At 41.2% G+C, this 17,327-nt stretch overlaps 1 protein-coding gene across 9 annotated transcripts in view; it reads right to left on the reverse strand.

The window, feature by feature from the left end:
* Window positions 1-17,327, reverse strand: part of ELP3 (elongator acetyltransferase complex subunit 3) — a 217,600-nt gene that overhangs the window by 77,310 nt on the left and 122,963 nt on the right. For all 9 annotated transcript variants that reach the window (XR_015169438.1, XM_086414852.1, XM_086414847.1 and 6 more), the window contains one exon: window positions 1,111-1,272. Coding sequence is in view for 8 of the 9 variants with exons in the window: in XM_086414852.1 (XP_086270978.1) it covers window positions 1,111-1,272 (162 nt within the window). In the remaining variant the exon portion in view is untranslated. The remainder of the gene's footprint in view (window positions 1-1,110; window positions 1,273-17,327) is intronic.

Raw genomic sequence — 17,327 nt, forward strand, 5'->3', positions numbered from 1 at the left:
GCTACAGTCTATGGGGTCACAAAGAGTCAGACATGACGTATCGACTAAATAACAACAACAAATTCCCTTAAGGGAAGCATCTGCCTTCCTTAGCCTGGAGCTCTTCTTGGTTGTTTCCAAGATGCTGACCCATGTGTCTCCCTGATTTCCCTTTACTTCCGTCTCCAATCACAACCCTCCATCATGTCTAACTCCTATTAAAGTGAAGCAGTCTTTAAGGTCCAACTCAACACACACCTATTCCTGAAACCTGTTTTTATTTCTGGACAGAAAAGAACTTCATCTTGGCTCTATCAGCTCTTACTCTTTCCTTCCTTAGACTCTCAAATTTCTCAAAGTTTATACCCATCATCTCACCAGCCTTTCTTTCAGTACCCTGCCAGTTGGCATTTGCTTCATAAAAACTAATTTGTTAGATCTCACCTGGGCGTATTTCTTTATGAACTGATCGACTGTGTTGGGACTCAGTTGTGACACACGGAATCTTCACTGCGGTGCGCGGGCTCCAGGGCACGTGGGCTCTATAGTTTTTGGTGCGCTGGCTTTCCAGTTGAGGCACACGTGGGTGCCTCCACCCACGTGTGGGTGCATGGGTTGAGATGCACCTCCAATCCATGCAGTTGAGGTGCATGGGCTCAGTAATTGTGGCACACAGGCTTGGTTACCCAGCAGCATGTGGGGTCTTAGTTAACGATGACCATCACCCAGCAATCAAACCTGTGTCCCCTACACTGACAGGCGAATTCTCAACCACTGGGCCATTATGGAAGTCCCCCTGGCTTCCTTCTTGTTCAAACCCTTTTCTCTGTTCCTAGTCTCCTTGGCCTTCTCTCCTGTTTTAAACTATTGACTTTGAGCCCTGCCTTTGCTTTCTGTACAGGAAAGGCTATTTATGAATAGGAAGAGAGATGAAGATGATGTTTATAGGCTACTAGAAAAGAGTCAGCACAGAAAGACTGAAAGTCAAGGAAGGAGGAGATGGGGTTCAGAGCATGGACAGAAAAATGAATAGGAGGAACACCTAGACCCCTCCCTCTCAGATGGGTAGGAACATCGATCTGCTTAGCGGGGGAAGAGGAAGGCTCATGCACTTCGCCTGTGCCATCTTACCGGTTGGTATCTCTGGCCACATCCTCATAGACACTCTGCACCCCAATCTCCAGCCTTGTGCAGCCGTAGGTCAACATATCACTGAGATGCCGCTTCATGCAGTAATCTGGTCTGGTCTCAATAGTAATTCCGATGCACTTTGTGAGGCTTCTCTCAGAATACCTATAGAGCAAAGAGAAAAGTAAATAGCCTGCCAAAGCTTTAGGACGTTGGCTCTCATTTCAAGGATGTCTTCCCCTTGTCCTCCTGGATCTAACCCAGTAGTTGAGAGCACCAGCTCTCGGGTCAGACTGAGTTCAAATCCTGGTTCTGCTACTTCTTAACTATGCAACCAGGAACGTGATTAACCTCCTTGTGCTTCGGTTTCATCATCGGCAAAATGAGGGTAATAGCAGCTACGCCTCATGGGACAGACGTGCCTGAGCTGGTATACAGTGTACAGTATTCATCGGCACCATCACCATCGTGTTCCTGCAGCGTGCGGCAGCCATAATCTCCTTGAAAAGCAGGGATGTCAACTGTGAAAACCCTCATTTTCGGTTCCTAGCAACGATTTTTCATGTAAGTGAAAACAATCTGCATCATTTATTTCCTACTCCATGTTTTAGAGTCATGTTAAATGAAGGAAAACAAAAGAAGGGGGAGGGAAGGGTATGCATAATGATCATAATGATCACAGGAAGAATTCAGGTGAAATGTCTCCCCCTACCCGCACCCCCCACACACATCTTCTTGTCAAGCCTATGAATCTCAGCAATGACTTACAAAATTAGGAGTCATTTTTCTCTTTCACTAAAACCAGGTATCAGAGTGGTGAGCACCACTTGAGATTCAAGCTGTTTTGAGTTAACAGTCTTAATGCTGGCCAGAAACCCAGGAAAATGAAAATGACTCACTAAGGGGAATGCTGACGTGCAGGAATAGGACACTCTTACCTACAGAGGCCACTGTGGCCAAGCACTGCACTGAACACGCCACAGGCAGTGAATGCTCTCATCAGCTCCATGACGTGCCTTTTATTATCCCCGTTTTGCAGATTAAGAACCTGAAGCTCCTAATGTGATCAAATATTGGGTTGGCCTAAAAATTTGTCTGTGTTTTTCCATGCCAGCTTATGGAAAAGCCTGAGTGGACTTTTTGCCCAACCCAATGCTTTGTCCAGGGCTTCCCTGGTGGTTCAGATGGTAAAGAATCTGCCTGCAATGTGGAAGATCTGGGTTGGGAAGATCCACTGGAGGAGGGCATGGCTACCCACTCCAGTATTCTTGCCTGGAGAATCCCATGGACAGAGGAGCCTCGCGGGCTACAGTCCATTGGGTCTCACAGGGCTAGAGACAGCTGAGCGACTAACACCTCGCTTGGCACTTTATCCAAGAGTACAGAGCTCATAAAATCTAAGTCAGGACTTGAAGGTAGGATTTTGACAAGGTCAAAAATCCTTGGTCTGTTTCACTCTATCACACTGCTTGGACAATTCAGCATGGGATATCAGATCTGTCTCCTCTTCCACTTCTGGGCTTCCCTTATGGCTCAGCTGGTAAAGAATCTGCCTGTGATGCACGAGACCTGGGTTCAATTCCTGGGTTGGGAAGATCCCCTGGAGAAGGGAAAGGCTACCCACTCCAGTATTCTGGCCTGGAGACATTCCATGGACTGTACAGTCCATGGAGTCCCATAGAGTCAGACATGAGTGAAAGTGAGTGACTTTCACTTCACACTTCAACTTCTAGAATGAAATCATTCTTCCAAATGCCCTTCTACGACTTTCTTAATTCTTCGGGGAGAGTGAGGGAAGCCTTTATTTGGCACTTCATTTCCTTCTTTTCAAAGAAGTTCATAGCTTTTGTTGTGAAAAAGAAAACTCATAAAATTTCTACAGTTCTGTAACTGCTGTTCTCTTTTAAACTCATTCATTCATCACTGTCAATAAAACGGACTTGTCTAATTTAAAAATAATTATTAAGGTGGTTAAGAATCACTGAACTGAAGAACTGACTCAAGTCTTTCACACTATGACTGTATTCCTAAGGTTTTATATAGGATTACCAAAGGCAGCAAGAACTAAAGGTAAAGGGCTAGGCCACAGTTACTAAACAATGAATCCTAAGACAAAAAAGGACACAGATCTTATCAAATCTTGCTTCTGACAGGATACTAAATCAACTGGCTTATCTGAGACAACCGGACCAGAAAGTCACAGGCCTTTCTAATAAGTGAGTCCTAAGGCATGCGGGAACAAAAGTATACGCTACCCCAGGATACACGTAATTCAGGCTCAAACATCAATTATCGTGTTTGGAGAAAGCCATTATTTTAAGAAACTGAAACACTAATGTATTATGGAGAAAGCATACTGCATGAAGGCTGACTGAAAAAACCCATGAAGCAGAAAACTCTAAATGAATATATTTCACAAAGTAAGTGAGGACGTCTTACAGTCAGACATTCCAAAATTGTACCCCTCTATTAACTGATATTTTTTTACAAAACCCACAATATTTCCGAGAAGGATGCCATTAAGTTAGCAAGCGTGGCAGCACAATAGTACCTTGCGTTCCCGGGACAACGAGAAGACAGGCAACCGCACAGACGGAACGTGTCTACAGGAACGAGAACTAAATCCACAGAACCTCTCTGCTGTGTGGATCATCAAAGGCCCAAGCAAGGCTGATAGGGAAGGCTGCTGCGAGGATGATAAGGTGTCTTCAGAAGTAATTAGAATACAGCCTAGGACACAGAGGCAAACCTTATCCTCACACAATAATTTACCGCCAAGCCTTTCCTCTAGGGGGAAAACATCAATACCTTCGGCAGCAGCAGAAATGAAGGGATAAGAAATAACTTGTTTTAAAAGCCAATACTTTGTGTCAGTTTCTGCTGCACAACACGTGAGTCGCCCCACCCTCCCCGCCTCACCCCTCTAGGTCCTTACGGAGCACTGAGCTGAGTCCACACACATGTGTTAACACACAAATATGTGCATAAAGGCAGGCAACTAATCTAAGCAAAACACCTGAGCTGGTATTTTACGGCCGATATAACCCCCCATATCATTTAAACAGCCATCCAACAGTACAGCTCTCCTTTACTACCAAGTTCAACTGCCATACCTTTGGGGAGCAGGGAGAGGCGGTGGACTTAAGTTCTTGGGCAATTAGGAAATACCGAATTTTCCAACCATGACCATGAGCTTCTAAGAGACAAAATCAGAACCTGAACTCTGGCTTTCTGATTCCAACTCCACTTCTCTTTCTGTGACATTATAGGGCCATCTAAACAAGCCTAAATTCCACCATCATGGGGCTACACTGATCTGGCTTCCCAGGCGGTGCTAGCGGTAAAGAACCCACCTGCCAACACAAGAGATGTATGAGACACAGGTTTGATCCCTGGAATGAAAGAGCCCCTGGAGGTGGGCATGGCAACCCACTCCAGTATTCTTTCCTAGAGAATCCCATGGACAGAGGAACCTGGCGGGCTAGTCCACAGGGTCACAAAGAGTCTGACATGACTGAAGCAATTTAGCATGCACGCACACTTCTTTGCATGCTGTAGGAGCAACATCAACTAGAAAAGATGCTAATGCTCTCTGTGAAGCTAACTTAAGCCAATATCTTATGCTGATGGCATTTTTTTTTAAACTGGGAGGTGGTGGTGGGAGGCGAATGGGACAGTAACCCAGGAACATCAAAGCAAATAAAAACCAGATGCTACCAGCCTTCAAAACAAAGCTCAAATACATTTCTCCTGTCATGATGCCTTCCCAGTGCCTCTTGGCAACTCTGTGCTCCCATTCCGAAATATCTTGCTCACACTCTGTATGAGTTTGTCTCATCTGTGGATATGCCTGTTTGTCCATTTGGACAGGAAGCTCCTGGAAGGCAGTAGGCTCATAAATGTTTAGAGGTAAGGCCTTCAGCACTGAAAACTCTCCTTCAGTATAAAAAAGAAAAAATACAAATATGAAGAATGAGTAAATGAATGAGGCAAAGCTAAAGACACACAGGTGAAGGAGGTCTCTCTTGACTCCAATAGCAGCCTCCAGCTAATTCGCTACCGTTCCCCTTTGGGAACAGGTTACTGTTCCCAAACAGTTAACCCTAAAAACTGCTTAACCCTAGACCAGGTAATCTACAGAAAATAAAGACGCAGTAGTCCTTTGTCCCAGGGAGGCCCAGCAGTCTAGCTGTAGGGCTAAGACACACAGCTAAAACCAAGAACCACTTAAGATCAAAGAGCTAGAAGTGGCAGATGTTATAACTGGATAAAATGATTTCTTGGAAAGCATGCTTCTATTTCTGGAAGAAAGTGACCTATAAAAGTGACATCTATTATTACTACTTACTGTCCCCTCATAATAAGGGCCCAACCAGCGGGGCACTGAAGGAAGACGATATGAAAGCCTCTTTAAACTGTTTCTGCTTCACTCCAAGAAGTCTGTGGCATCAAAAAAACATTTCTGATTGCTATTAATTTCCTGCCATTCTCTCTGAAACCTCTGTCATTAATGAAGTTGGCTGGGCCTTACTTTTGATTTCCTGTGTAAAATCTCACTAGAGGTTGAGGTCCAAATTCCTGAGAGGTTTAAGACCCTTTCCTACATGGACATCCCCCTACCCAAACCCAACCTGCTCAAACCAAACCACAAAGTAGATATGTATGGTATGTAGATGAAATATGAACTTTCATTAGTCAAAAGGTACAAACTCTCTTCTGCATCTGCAGTCCCAAAATGAGTAAGTAGAATTTATAAACTTCTTTGGACAGCCAGAGGTTTGTTTGACTTGCCAACTAATATCTGGGGTTACTGGTGTAGTTCCTCAGTGCATGTGCTTAGTCCTCAGTCGTATCTGACTCTTTGCGACCCCGTGGACTGTAGCCCGCCAGGCTCCTCTGTCCATGGGATTCTCCAGGCAAGACCACTGGAGTGGGTAGCCATTTCCTTCTCCAGGAGAACTTCTCAACCCAGCGACAGTCTCCTGAATTTCAGGCGGATTCTTTACTGGGGAAGTCCCCCAATTCCTTGGAAGTACCACCAAACACATTCTTTTTTGGGGAGTGAATATAATCATATCTGGAAAATATCTCAACAGAATTTTACGTCCTGTCTAATGCTGAGCTAATGATGGTCTAGACTGAAGAATGACTGCGTTGGATGTTTGGGGATTTATAAAATAACTTTTTCCTTTTGAGATGGTGGTCAAGTTTGGTTCCTGGATATTGGCAGTTATGTTGGGAGGGTCTAATACATAACAAAAGGTTCTGCTCAACACAAACTGAGGTACCAGACAGAAGCAGAATTTCGATTTTTACATGAGTACAACCTATGAGAAACTAACCTGGTAACGTAGCTTAGAGAATAATCAGGGACCTCTGCTCCCTTATCATGCTGGTTGACAAGGTTTAGGACACATGAAAAACAACCCACAACATTTTGGGTTTTGATTCTTCCAACACCCAACAAGAGTGCTATTATTTTGTACACCTGGTCAGAATGCCGAAGAACCAACAGCAATAACACTATTGACAGAAAATGAAAACACAATCAGGGTTATCACACATTCTTTCAATACTGTATTCACATTCAAATTCAAGGACTAGAATGTTATATACATAGCCCTTAAATTTGAATGTGAATACAATATTGAAAGAATGTGTGGTAACCATGATGATTGCTTTTTTATTTTCTATTAATAGCACATTATATACATAACATTATGCTTCCCTGGTAGCCTAGTGGTAAAGAATATGCTTGCTATGCAGGAGACCCGGGTTCGATTCCTGGGTTGGGAGGATCCCCTGGAGGAGGAAATGGCAACCCACTCCAGGATTCTTGCCTGGAGAATCCCATGGACAGAGGAGTCTGGTGGGCTACAGTCCATGGGGTTGCAAAGACTTGGATATGACTGAGCTACTAATACATACACATATACAAAACATTATAAAAAAGCTGCCATTGTCAGGAAGTAACTGTTAGATGAAAGATAAGCTCTCAATACATCTTTTAGATAAAAATCACCATTCCAATAGAAATCCTTAAAGCACAGAATGTCACAGAAAGCAGTAACTTTAGAGATAATCTAGTCTCACCTTCTCATTAATAACGTAGGATAACAACAGAAAATAAGCCTGGAACCTATTGTTACTGCACAGTTCTTCCCACTGCACTCACTTAACAATGCTTTCTAAGTACTGGGTTGGCCAAAAAGTTTGTTTAGGTTTCTGAATGAACTTTTTGGCCAACCCAATACCTTCTCTTCTCAAGGCACTGTGCTTGATATGAGATCCTTTCTCTTAAGAAGACATTCCGTATTAAGACACAGAAAAAAAAATGCATTATATGAAATTAGACAATAATGGTATTCCGTAAGACCACAACTCTTGGCTACTAAAAACCAAAGTGAGGGAGTAACTAAATTAGTAGTTGCAAATTCAATTGTAGCAAATGTGAACAGATTAAATACTCCAATTAAAGGCAGACAATGTCAAAGTGGATTAAAGAAACAAGACCCAACTACTGCAGACTGTTATCTATAAGAAACACATTTTCAATACAGGGACACACACGGGTGGAAAGTAAATGGGTAGAAAAGTATGTATGTAACAGCTGTAATGGGAAACAACGCCAACAAAAAAGGAAACTTCAAGACCAGAAAGGACTTCTCAATGTGATAAAAAAGTAAGCTCATAATCAAAGTTTTATCAAAGTTCATACGCCAGGAAAACGCACCAATCACAAATGTGCATACACCTAGCAGATCTTCAAAATAAATGAAGTAGAAACTAATACAACTAAAGAGGTAAACAGATCATTCTTCAATCATAGCTGGAGATTTTACTCTTTTTCTCTCAGCAATTGATAGTACATAGAAAAGAAAAAAAAATCCCCAAAGACCATTGAACAACACTATCTACCACCTCAACTTAATTGATGTTTATAGAACATTACATCCAAAAACAGCAGAATATACCTTCTTTCAAATACACATAGTATGTTCACCAAGAGAGATCATATATGCTGAGCCACAAATAAGTCTCAATAAAAAAAACTTTTAAGAAACTGAAATGGTACAGAATAAACCCTCTCTGATCAAAAGGGAATTAAAATCAGAAATCAAGAAAAACTCCATGTTTTTGGAAACTCAGAAATTAAACAATCCATTTGTATACAATCCACAGGTAAAAATACAATTTCAGGAAACATTGTAAATTAAATAATAATTACAACAGAACATATTAAAATTTGTGGGATTCAGCCAAAGCAGTGCTTATGGGAAAAACTTAAAGCTTTAAATACTTACATTAGAAAAGAAAAAAGGTCTATAGGATAGCTAGGTTTCTATACTTTATTTAAGCAAAGAAAAAGAAAAGCAAAGTAAACTCAAAAAAAGTAGAAGACGATATAAGAATAAAAGCAGAAATATATAAAGTAGAGGGCATAAACAAAATCAAAAGTTAATTCTTTGCAAAGAACAACAAAATTGATCAACCATAACTAGACTGATAGAGAAAAAAAGAAAGAACACAGATTATCTATATCAGGATTGAAGGAGGGGTGATCAATAACATCCTACAGACATTAAAAACAAAGTAAGGCAATGTTAGGGATTGGGGGCAGGAGGAAAAGGGGACGACAGAGGATGAGATGGCTGGATGGCATCACCGACTCAATGGACGTGAGTTTGAGTGAACTCCAGGAGTTGGTGATGGACAGGGAGGCCTGGCCTGCTGCGATTCACGGGGTCGCAAAGAGTCAGACACGACTGAGCGACTGAACTGAAGGGAATGTTATGAACAACTTTATACCAAAAAGCTTGACAACTTGGATAAAACAGTCAAATTCCTTGAAAAACACAACTTACGAAAATGGACACAGATGAAACATAATATCTGAATACCCCTTTGTCTATTAAAGAAATGGAATTAATCATCTAAAGTGTGAGTCACTCAGTTGTGCCCAACTCTTTGGGACCCCTGTGGACTGCAGCCCACCAGGTTCCTCTGTCTATCGGATTTTCCAGGCAAGCATGTTGGAGTGGTTTCCCATTTCTTTCTCCAGGGGATCTTCCTGATCCAGGGATCAAACCTGGGTCTCCTGCACTGCAGGCAGATTCTTTACCAACTGAGCTACCAGGGAAGCCCTGTATCTAATCATCTAAAGCCCTCCAATAAAGAAAACTCTAGTCTTGGACAGTTTTACTCATGAATTTCGGCAAACACACAGAAGAAATAATATTCATCTTACATGAAGTCTTTCAGAAAATAAGGAGGAAATGCTTCATAACTTGTTTTATAGGGCTGGCATAACACTGAAGCCAGAATGTAACAAAGAAAAGAAAACATGAAATCTCAGAGCACCATCCCCCATGAATAAATCCTTTCCAAAGTATTAGAAAGCTGAATCCAGTGATATGTAGAAAGAAAAATACATTACAACCAAATAGGGTCTATCTTGGAGAAGGCAATGGCACCCTACTCCAGTACTCTTGCCTGGAAAATCCCGTGGACGGAGGAGCCTGGTAGGCTGCACTCCACGGGGTCGCACAGAGTCGGACATGACTGAAGCGACTTAGCAGCAGGGTCTATCTTAGGAATGCAAGGTTAGTTTAAGATTAAAAAAATCAAAGTAATATACATTATCAGAATGAAAGAGGAAAAGCCTGTTATCATTTAGTCACAGAGAAATCATTAGACAAATGAGTTAACAATAAAACTCTGCAAAATTTTTCAATCTGATAAAGATATCTTAAAAAAAAAACTCTCAAGTAACACTGCACTTAATACTGCAGTATCAAATGTTTTCCCTATATTATTGGGAGTAAGACAGAGTCATTCTCATCACTTTCATTTAGCACTGGACAAAACGTCCAAGCTATTGCAATAAGGAAGAAAAGCATCCACAACCAAAAGGAAAAAAATTAAAATTCACTGTATTTGCAGATTACATGATTATTTTTAAAGAAAATTCTAGCATATCTACAAAAAACAACTTACAGAACTGAGTAGTGAATTTAGTAAGTTCATATGCTATAAGGTTAATACACAAAAATCAACTATGTACCTTGATACTAACTGCAAACAATTTGAAAATACAATTGAAAACAATTTCACTTAATACAACATCAACAAACAAAATATTGGATTGACTATAAAAAGTCTGTCCTGTTTAACCCACATGAACTTCTGGCCAACCCCAAATTTTGAAATAAATTTAACCAAAAGCTTACAAAATCTCCAAACCAAAGACTGCTAAGAGAAATTAAAAACTAGAAGACAGACTATGTTCATAAATTGGAAGGTTAAATTGTCAATTTTCTCAAAATTTTTCTATACTTTAAACACAATACCAATCCTATCACACTTTTTACTAGAAATTGACAAATATAAACTTTATACAGAAGGGCTGCTGCTGCTAAGTCACTTCAGTCGTGTCCGACTCTGTGCGACCCCATAGACGGCAGCCCACCAGGCTCCTCTGTCCTTGGGATTCTCCAGGCAAGAACACTGGAGTGGGTTGCCATTTCCTTCTCCAATGCATGAAAGTGAAAAGTGAAAGGGAAGTCGCTCAGTCGTGCCTGACTCTTAGAGACCCCATGGACTGCAGCCCACCAGGCCCCTCCATCCATGGGATTTTCCAGGCAAGAGTACTGGAGTGGGTTGCCATTGCCTTCTCCATACGAAGGGCAAAGGACCTAAAATATCCAAAGCAATCTTAAAACAGTAGGACTGAGTTAGAAGATTTACACTACTTCAGGATATACCCTAAAACTACAGTAATCAAGACTGTGGTACTGGCATAAAGACTGAAAACAGATCAATGGAACAGAAAAGAGTCCAGTCCAAAATTTATATCGCCAACAGATTTTTGACAAAACTGCCAATACAATCTATATGGGAAAGGGAAGTTTTAAAAGAAGTAATGTTGAAACAATTAGGTATGTATATAGAAAAAAAGAAATCTCAACGCCTATCATGCACTACACATAAAACCTTAAATCAAGATGGATCATAAGCCTACATATGAAACATAAAAGTCAAATCTATAACTAGAAAAAAACACAGGAAATATCCCCTTGCCTTGTGAGTAGGCAAAGGTTTTTTAAGAGATAATACAAAATAAGCAGTAAGTATGAAAGAAAAAAATTGCTAGATTAAACTTCACCAAAACAAAACACTCTGTTCAAAGATTTTAACGTAATGAACAGTCAAGTCACAGACTGGGTTTCCGTGTTTGCAAAACAGAGATTGAACAGAGGACTAGAATCCAGGGCATATAAAAAATAAAACAATAGGCAATAGGCAGAAGGTTTTAACACACACTTCACAAAGGAAATATACACAGAAAGCATCAGTACATAATAAAGTGCTCAGCATCATTAGTCAGCAGGAAAACGCAAATTAAAAGCACAGTGAGATGCCACTACACACCCACTAGAATGGCTAAACTTCCAAAGACTGGCACCACCCTACTCTAGTGAGGATCTGGAACAAATGCACACTCATATGTTACCGGTGGGAGTACAAATGATGCAACCACTTTGGGAAAATGTCTGGCAGTTTTGAAACTAAACGCATGATGGTTATTACACCCAAGAGAAATAAATACATACATTCACAAAAAGACTGCGTAAGTATGCTCACTGAAGTTTTATCATGATAGCTACAAACTGGAAATAGCCCAGCTATCCATCAACAGAATGGATAAACAAACTATGGTCTACGCCTACAAAGGAATTCCACCCAGAACTAAAAAGATAATGGCTATTATAAAACTCAACATGGATGAAGCTCAAAATATAACTCTTCATGAAAAGATGTCTCACACAAAAGAATATGTATTATTTGGTTCCATTTATTTCGTTGGCCAAAATGTCCGTTCGGGTTTTCTAGATCATCTTACTGACTTACTAATCCCGAACTAACTTTTTGGCTAGCCAATACATGACGTTTAATAGGCAAAACTAATCTATGAAAGGGGACAACATGAGAACAATGGCCGCCTCTGGGAGTCCAGGTGGGGTTTACAGGGAGGAGGCAGGAGGAACCTTTCTGGGTGGCAATGATGTTCTCTGTCTTAGCAGGGTTTTGTTACACAGGTACATGCATTTGTTAGAACCCATCAAGCAGTATCCTTAGCATCAGTGCACTTCATTTTCAAGTAAATTCATTCAAATTTACTTGAAAAGAAAAGACTACAGTGAACTAGCTAATGATGTGCATGATGATGTATTTGGGGAAAGTATACTGAAGCCTGCTTTAAAATGTGTTAAAATAAATAAAGAGGGATTGATGAATGCACAGAAATGGCTAGTTAGCTAAGTATGTGATGAAGCACATGTCATAGAACATAGGTTGTAAGTATGTGATGTTCACTGGAAAATTCTTTCCACTTTTATTTCAAAAAAAAAAAAATGTTGGGAGAAAAACTAATATCTCTTTATGATGACTAAGATTGTACGCTAGGTTGTGCTGCCAGTGTCAAGGATCCTGGTTACCGTCTGTGAAAATCTGATTTACCAAGAGAGGTAGTAAAAGTGATCAATATACAAAGTGAGGGGTGGGTGGGAGGTGCGATACTGGAGCCAAAGCCCAGAAAGGCAGGAGATGATCACTTTCAGGGCTTCTCAGGTTGCTCTGCTTTCTCTGTTACTCTGCAAATCTATGAAATTATCTTCTGGGCCTGGTACCCAGTGTTACCTAGCACTCTAGTTTTTCCAGGACTCAGGAGGACATAGTTGGGGGCTTTAAACTCATTGATGGACATGGGGAAAAAAAAAAAAAAGGAAGGAACGGAAATGAATTAAGAATTCCACAGGGAGAAGGTATGACTCACCCACTTCTTGATGGGTAACTCCCCTTTTAAATGGCATCTTGTGAGAACAGCCAAGGAGCAACAAAGATTGAATGTAAAACTGCTTCTGGGCAAGACTGATTAAAAAGGAATACAACTGTTAAAAGGTTGCTTTGAGTGATTTGGCGACATGTGCATTCTGGCGAATGGGTGACTCACACCCCACTGCCGGTCCTTTTCATCTCCAGGGTGACGATTTTTGAAGGACGAGAGTCACCAGTAATTGATGATCTCCAGACACTACTGCGGTCTTAGTCTAAATGACAGCAGTGATTAGCACTTTGCTTGATTTAATGAGTCTTCACAGAAACCAAACCTGCTTCGTCCTCGACTCTCTGTTTCCTCAGCTTTCCAGTGTTCCCAGCCGCAGGGAGCTAGCGTACTGCTTGCTACTACCCTGCCATAAATGTTAACCAAGTTCACCTCGTTAGAGTTTTCCCTTACTCTAACTCTTCATCTTTTCAGAAAAAAGCAAAACGTGAATTAGATTGGACACATGACAGTGAAGCAGGGACACAGCCGAGCTAACAGTAGAACTCGACGTGAGTTCGAACAACGGCTATTAGCTTTAAATGAGGTTGACTCATTTGTCACAATATGAACAATAACTTTAAGAAAATTTATTTATTTTTAAAAATTTGGCTGCGCTGGGTCTTAGTTGCAGCACGTGGGATCCAGTTCCCTGACTAGGGATCGAACCTGGGCCACCTGCATCGGGAGTGTGGAGTCTTAGTCACAAGACCATCAGGGAAGTCCCAGTATGTAACTCAGTACTGTATCTGTGTGGTCATATTAGTACCAACTACTAGGAAAATAAGGATTCCCTGGCGGCACAGTGGTAAAGAATCCACCTGCCAGGGCAGGAGACACGGATTCAGTCCTTGTGCGGGGAAGATCCCCTGGAGTAAGAAAAGGCAACCCACTCCAGTATTCTTGCCTAGAGAATTCCATGGACAGAGGAGCCTGGTGGGTTACAGTCCGTGGGGTCGCAAAGGGTCAGACACGACTGAGCATGCATGCATGCAGACTAGGAAAATAAACATGAATTTACTACCTTACATCTGAGAGAGGTGAGCCACACTAGGGAACCCAAATATTTTTCTTAAATACCATCTATACAAGAGAATTTAGATCAGTAAGATGAATGTCCATCCAAAAATTTTGCGGGAAATGTTATGTCCAAAACTCAGTATCTCTGGGCTGCTCTACATTTTGCAAGGATGTCAACGTTTGAAAAGTTTTCTGCGTTCTGTAGTACCAACCAGACAACTATTTCTTCAAATTACACAAAGCTTCCCTAAAAAACAAATACCAATTTTATTATAGGGAGCTGGCGGTAAAAATTTACCTCCACAAACACAAGACTGCAAATTGGCTTTCTCTAGATTATTTCATAAAAGCATAGAGGCCAGGAGAAAAAAGAGCAAAACATGCCAAGTGGGCTGGCAGGACTCAGTGTAGCGTTTATGGCTGGCTTTATGGCTCCCAGACTGTACTTTTACTACTTCCCGAGAGCCATTCATATTTGCCGCAATGAAAACTCAAATCACATATAAATTTTTATCTGAAAATAAAGTGTTTATTGCCCCCTTGAGGTAAATTAAAGAACAGAAACAAAACAACGCCAGCTCTGGTCTGTCCTTTAGAGAAAGAGGCTTTCTTCTTCAAAAGACTTTTTCTACACACATACCGTGATCTGAAGTTACAGAGTAAAAGTTCATTTCACCCCCAAAAAGGACAATTTATACACACCACTAGGCATCAGACCATTTCTGTAAAAATAGAGCTAAAACTTCACACAAAGAATATCAGTTCAGTCATTCAGTCGTGTTCGACTCTTTGCCACCCCATGGACTGCAGCATGCCAGGCCTCCCTGTCTATCACCAACTCCGGAAGCTTGTTCAAATTCACATCCATCGAGTCAGTGATGCCATCCAACCATCTTACCCTCTGCCGTCCTCTCCTTGTCTTCAACCTTTCCCAGCATCAGGGTCTATTTCTAAGGAGTCAGTTCTTCACATCAGGTGGCCAAAGTATTAGAGTTTCAGCTTCAGCATCAGTCGTTCCAATGAATATTCAGGACTGATTTCCTTTAGGATTGACTGATTTGATTTCCCTGCAGTCCAAGAGACTCTCAAGAGTCTTCTCCAATACCACAGTTCAAAAGCTTCAGTTCTCTGGTGCCCATTCTTCTTCATGGCCCAACTCTCACACCCATATACAACTACTGGAAAAACCATAGCTTTGACTAGAAGGACCTTTGTTGGCAAACTAATGTCTCTGCTTTTTAATATGCTGTCTAGGTTGGTCATAGCTTTTCTTCCAAGGAGCAAGTGTCTTTTAATTTCATGACTGCAGTCCACCATCTGCAGTGATTTTGGAGCCCCCTCAAAAAAAGTTTGTCACTGTTTCCATTGTTTCCCCATCTATTTGCCATGAAGTGATAGGACCAGATGCCATGCTCTTCATTTCTTGAATGTTGAATTTTAAGCCAGCTTTTTTCACTCTCCTCTTTCACTTTCATCAAGAGGATCTTTAGTTCCTCTTGGCCTTCTGCCATTAGGGTGGTGTCAGCTATATATCTGAGGTTATTGATATTTCTCCCAGCAATCTTGATTCCAGCTTGAGCTTCATCCAGCCCGGTATCTTGCATGGTGTACTCTGCATATAAGTTAAAAAACCAAGATGACAATATACAGCCTTGATGTACTCCTCTCCCAATTTGGTACCAGTCCATTGTTCAACATCCGGTTCTAACTGTAGCTTCTTAACCTGCATACAGATTTCTCAGGAGGCAGGTCATGTGGTCTGGTAGTCCCATCTCTTTAAGAATTTTCCAGTTTGTTGTGATCCACACAGTCAAACGTTTTGGCGTAGTCAATAAAGCAGCAGCAGATGTTTTTCTGGAACACTCTTGCTTTTTCTCTGATCCAGTGGATGTTGGCAACTTGATCTCTGGTTCCTCAGCTTGTACATCTGGAAGTTCTTGGTTCACATACTGTTGAAGCCTGGCTTGGAGAATTTTGAGCATTATTTTGCTAGCGTGTGAGATGAGTGCAATTGTGTGGCAGTTTGAACATTCTCTAGCATTGCCTTTCTTTGGGATTGGAATGAAAACTGACCTTTTCCAGTCCTGTGGCCACTGCTGACTTTTCCAAATTTGCTAGCAAATTGAATGCAGCACTTTCACAGCACATCTTTTAGGATTTTAAATATAGCTCAGCTGGAATTCCATCACCTCCACTAGCTTTGTTCATCATGATACATTCCAGGATCTCTGGTTCAAGGTGAGTGTACATACCATTGTGGTTATCTGGGTCATTAAGAACTTTTTTGTATAGTTTTTCTATAGTTTTTCTGTCCTTTATTGTGCTCATCTTTGCATGAAATGTTCCCTTGGTATCTCTAATTTTCCTGAAGAGATCTCTAGTATTTTCCATTCTATTGTTTCCCTCTATCTCTTTGCATTGCAAAATTTTAAAGTTTCAGTTGATAAAATGTCAAATTAACTGTATCCTAAAAATACATTATACACATCTTCAACTGGCCTAGCTAGCTCACGTGACCTAAGGAACCCAAAAAACAGACTAAAAATCTCTGCAGCAAATTTTCATGGAGGGGGGGTTAAGGGGTGGAACAAGTCTAAGATATTTATGATTCAAACTCACTTAATGCACAAGGTCTGCAACAAGAGATCAGCTGCACTGAGAAAAGAATATATAACACATAAGCATGGGGAGAGAAAAGTGTGACGGTCTGAACAGATGATCTGATCCTAAGAGGGAATTCTCAGAGTTCAGTGGATTTTTAGGCAGTAATCCTCTGAGGTACCGCTGTCATCCTAACGTCATGGGGCTTTGAACTAATTAAGGCTGTTTTTCCTCTAATTGCGTTTTATTCTAAGCTGTCATCTGTTTGTCAGTATTATTAGGAAAAAGGCGTTGGATTACATCATGACTCCCTCGGAAGTTTGAAAGACTTCAGCATTTTACTCAGTATGACTCATATTCATGAATGATCAAGGTTCCGAATGAGCAGTAAAAATAAGGTCCTATTTCATCCTGCTACTCAAGGCCCTGCAGGATGGAGATCAGGCTGGCCTGCTGTTGCTCAAAGTCAATTCATGGACACAGATTTAACCGATCACCTCCTCTGGTGGCCATCACACAAAGTAGGCTGCTCACACCCACTCTCCCAGATGCTGAGCACGCCACCCGGGCATCTCAAACTGTTACTGAATCTGAGGCTCTAGCTTCGTCACAAAAGAATTCTGAAGTGAAGTGATAGGTAAGAAGTGAATCTGGTCCCATCACTTCATGCAAACAGATGGGGAAACAAGTGACAGACTTTATATTTTGGGGCTCC

The sequence above is a fragment of the Bos grunniens genome, chromosome 8 (genome assembly GCF_055505025.1).
Source record: "Bos grunniens cultivar Pamir isolate PY7600 chromosome 8, Bosgru_T2T1.0, whole genome shotgun sequence".
Taxonomy (NCBI): domain Eukaryota; kingdom Metazoa; phylum Chordata; class Mammalia; order Artiodactyla; family Bovidae; genus Bos; species Bos grunniens.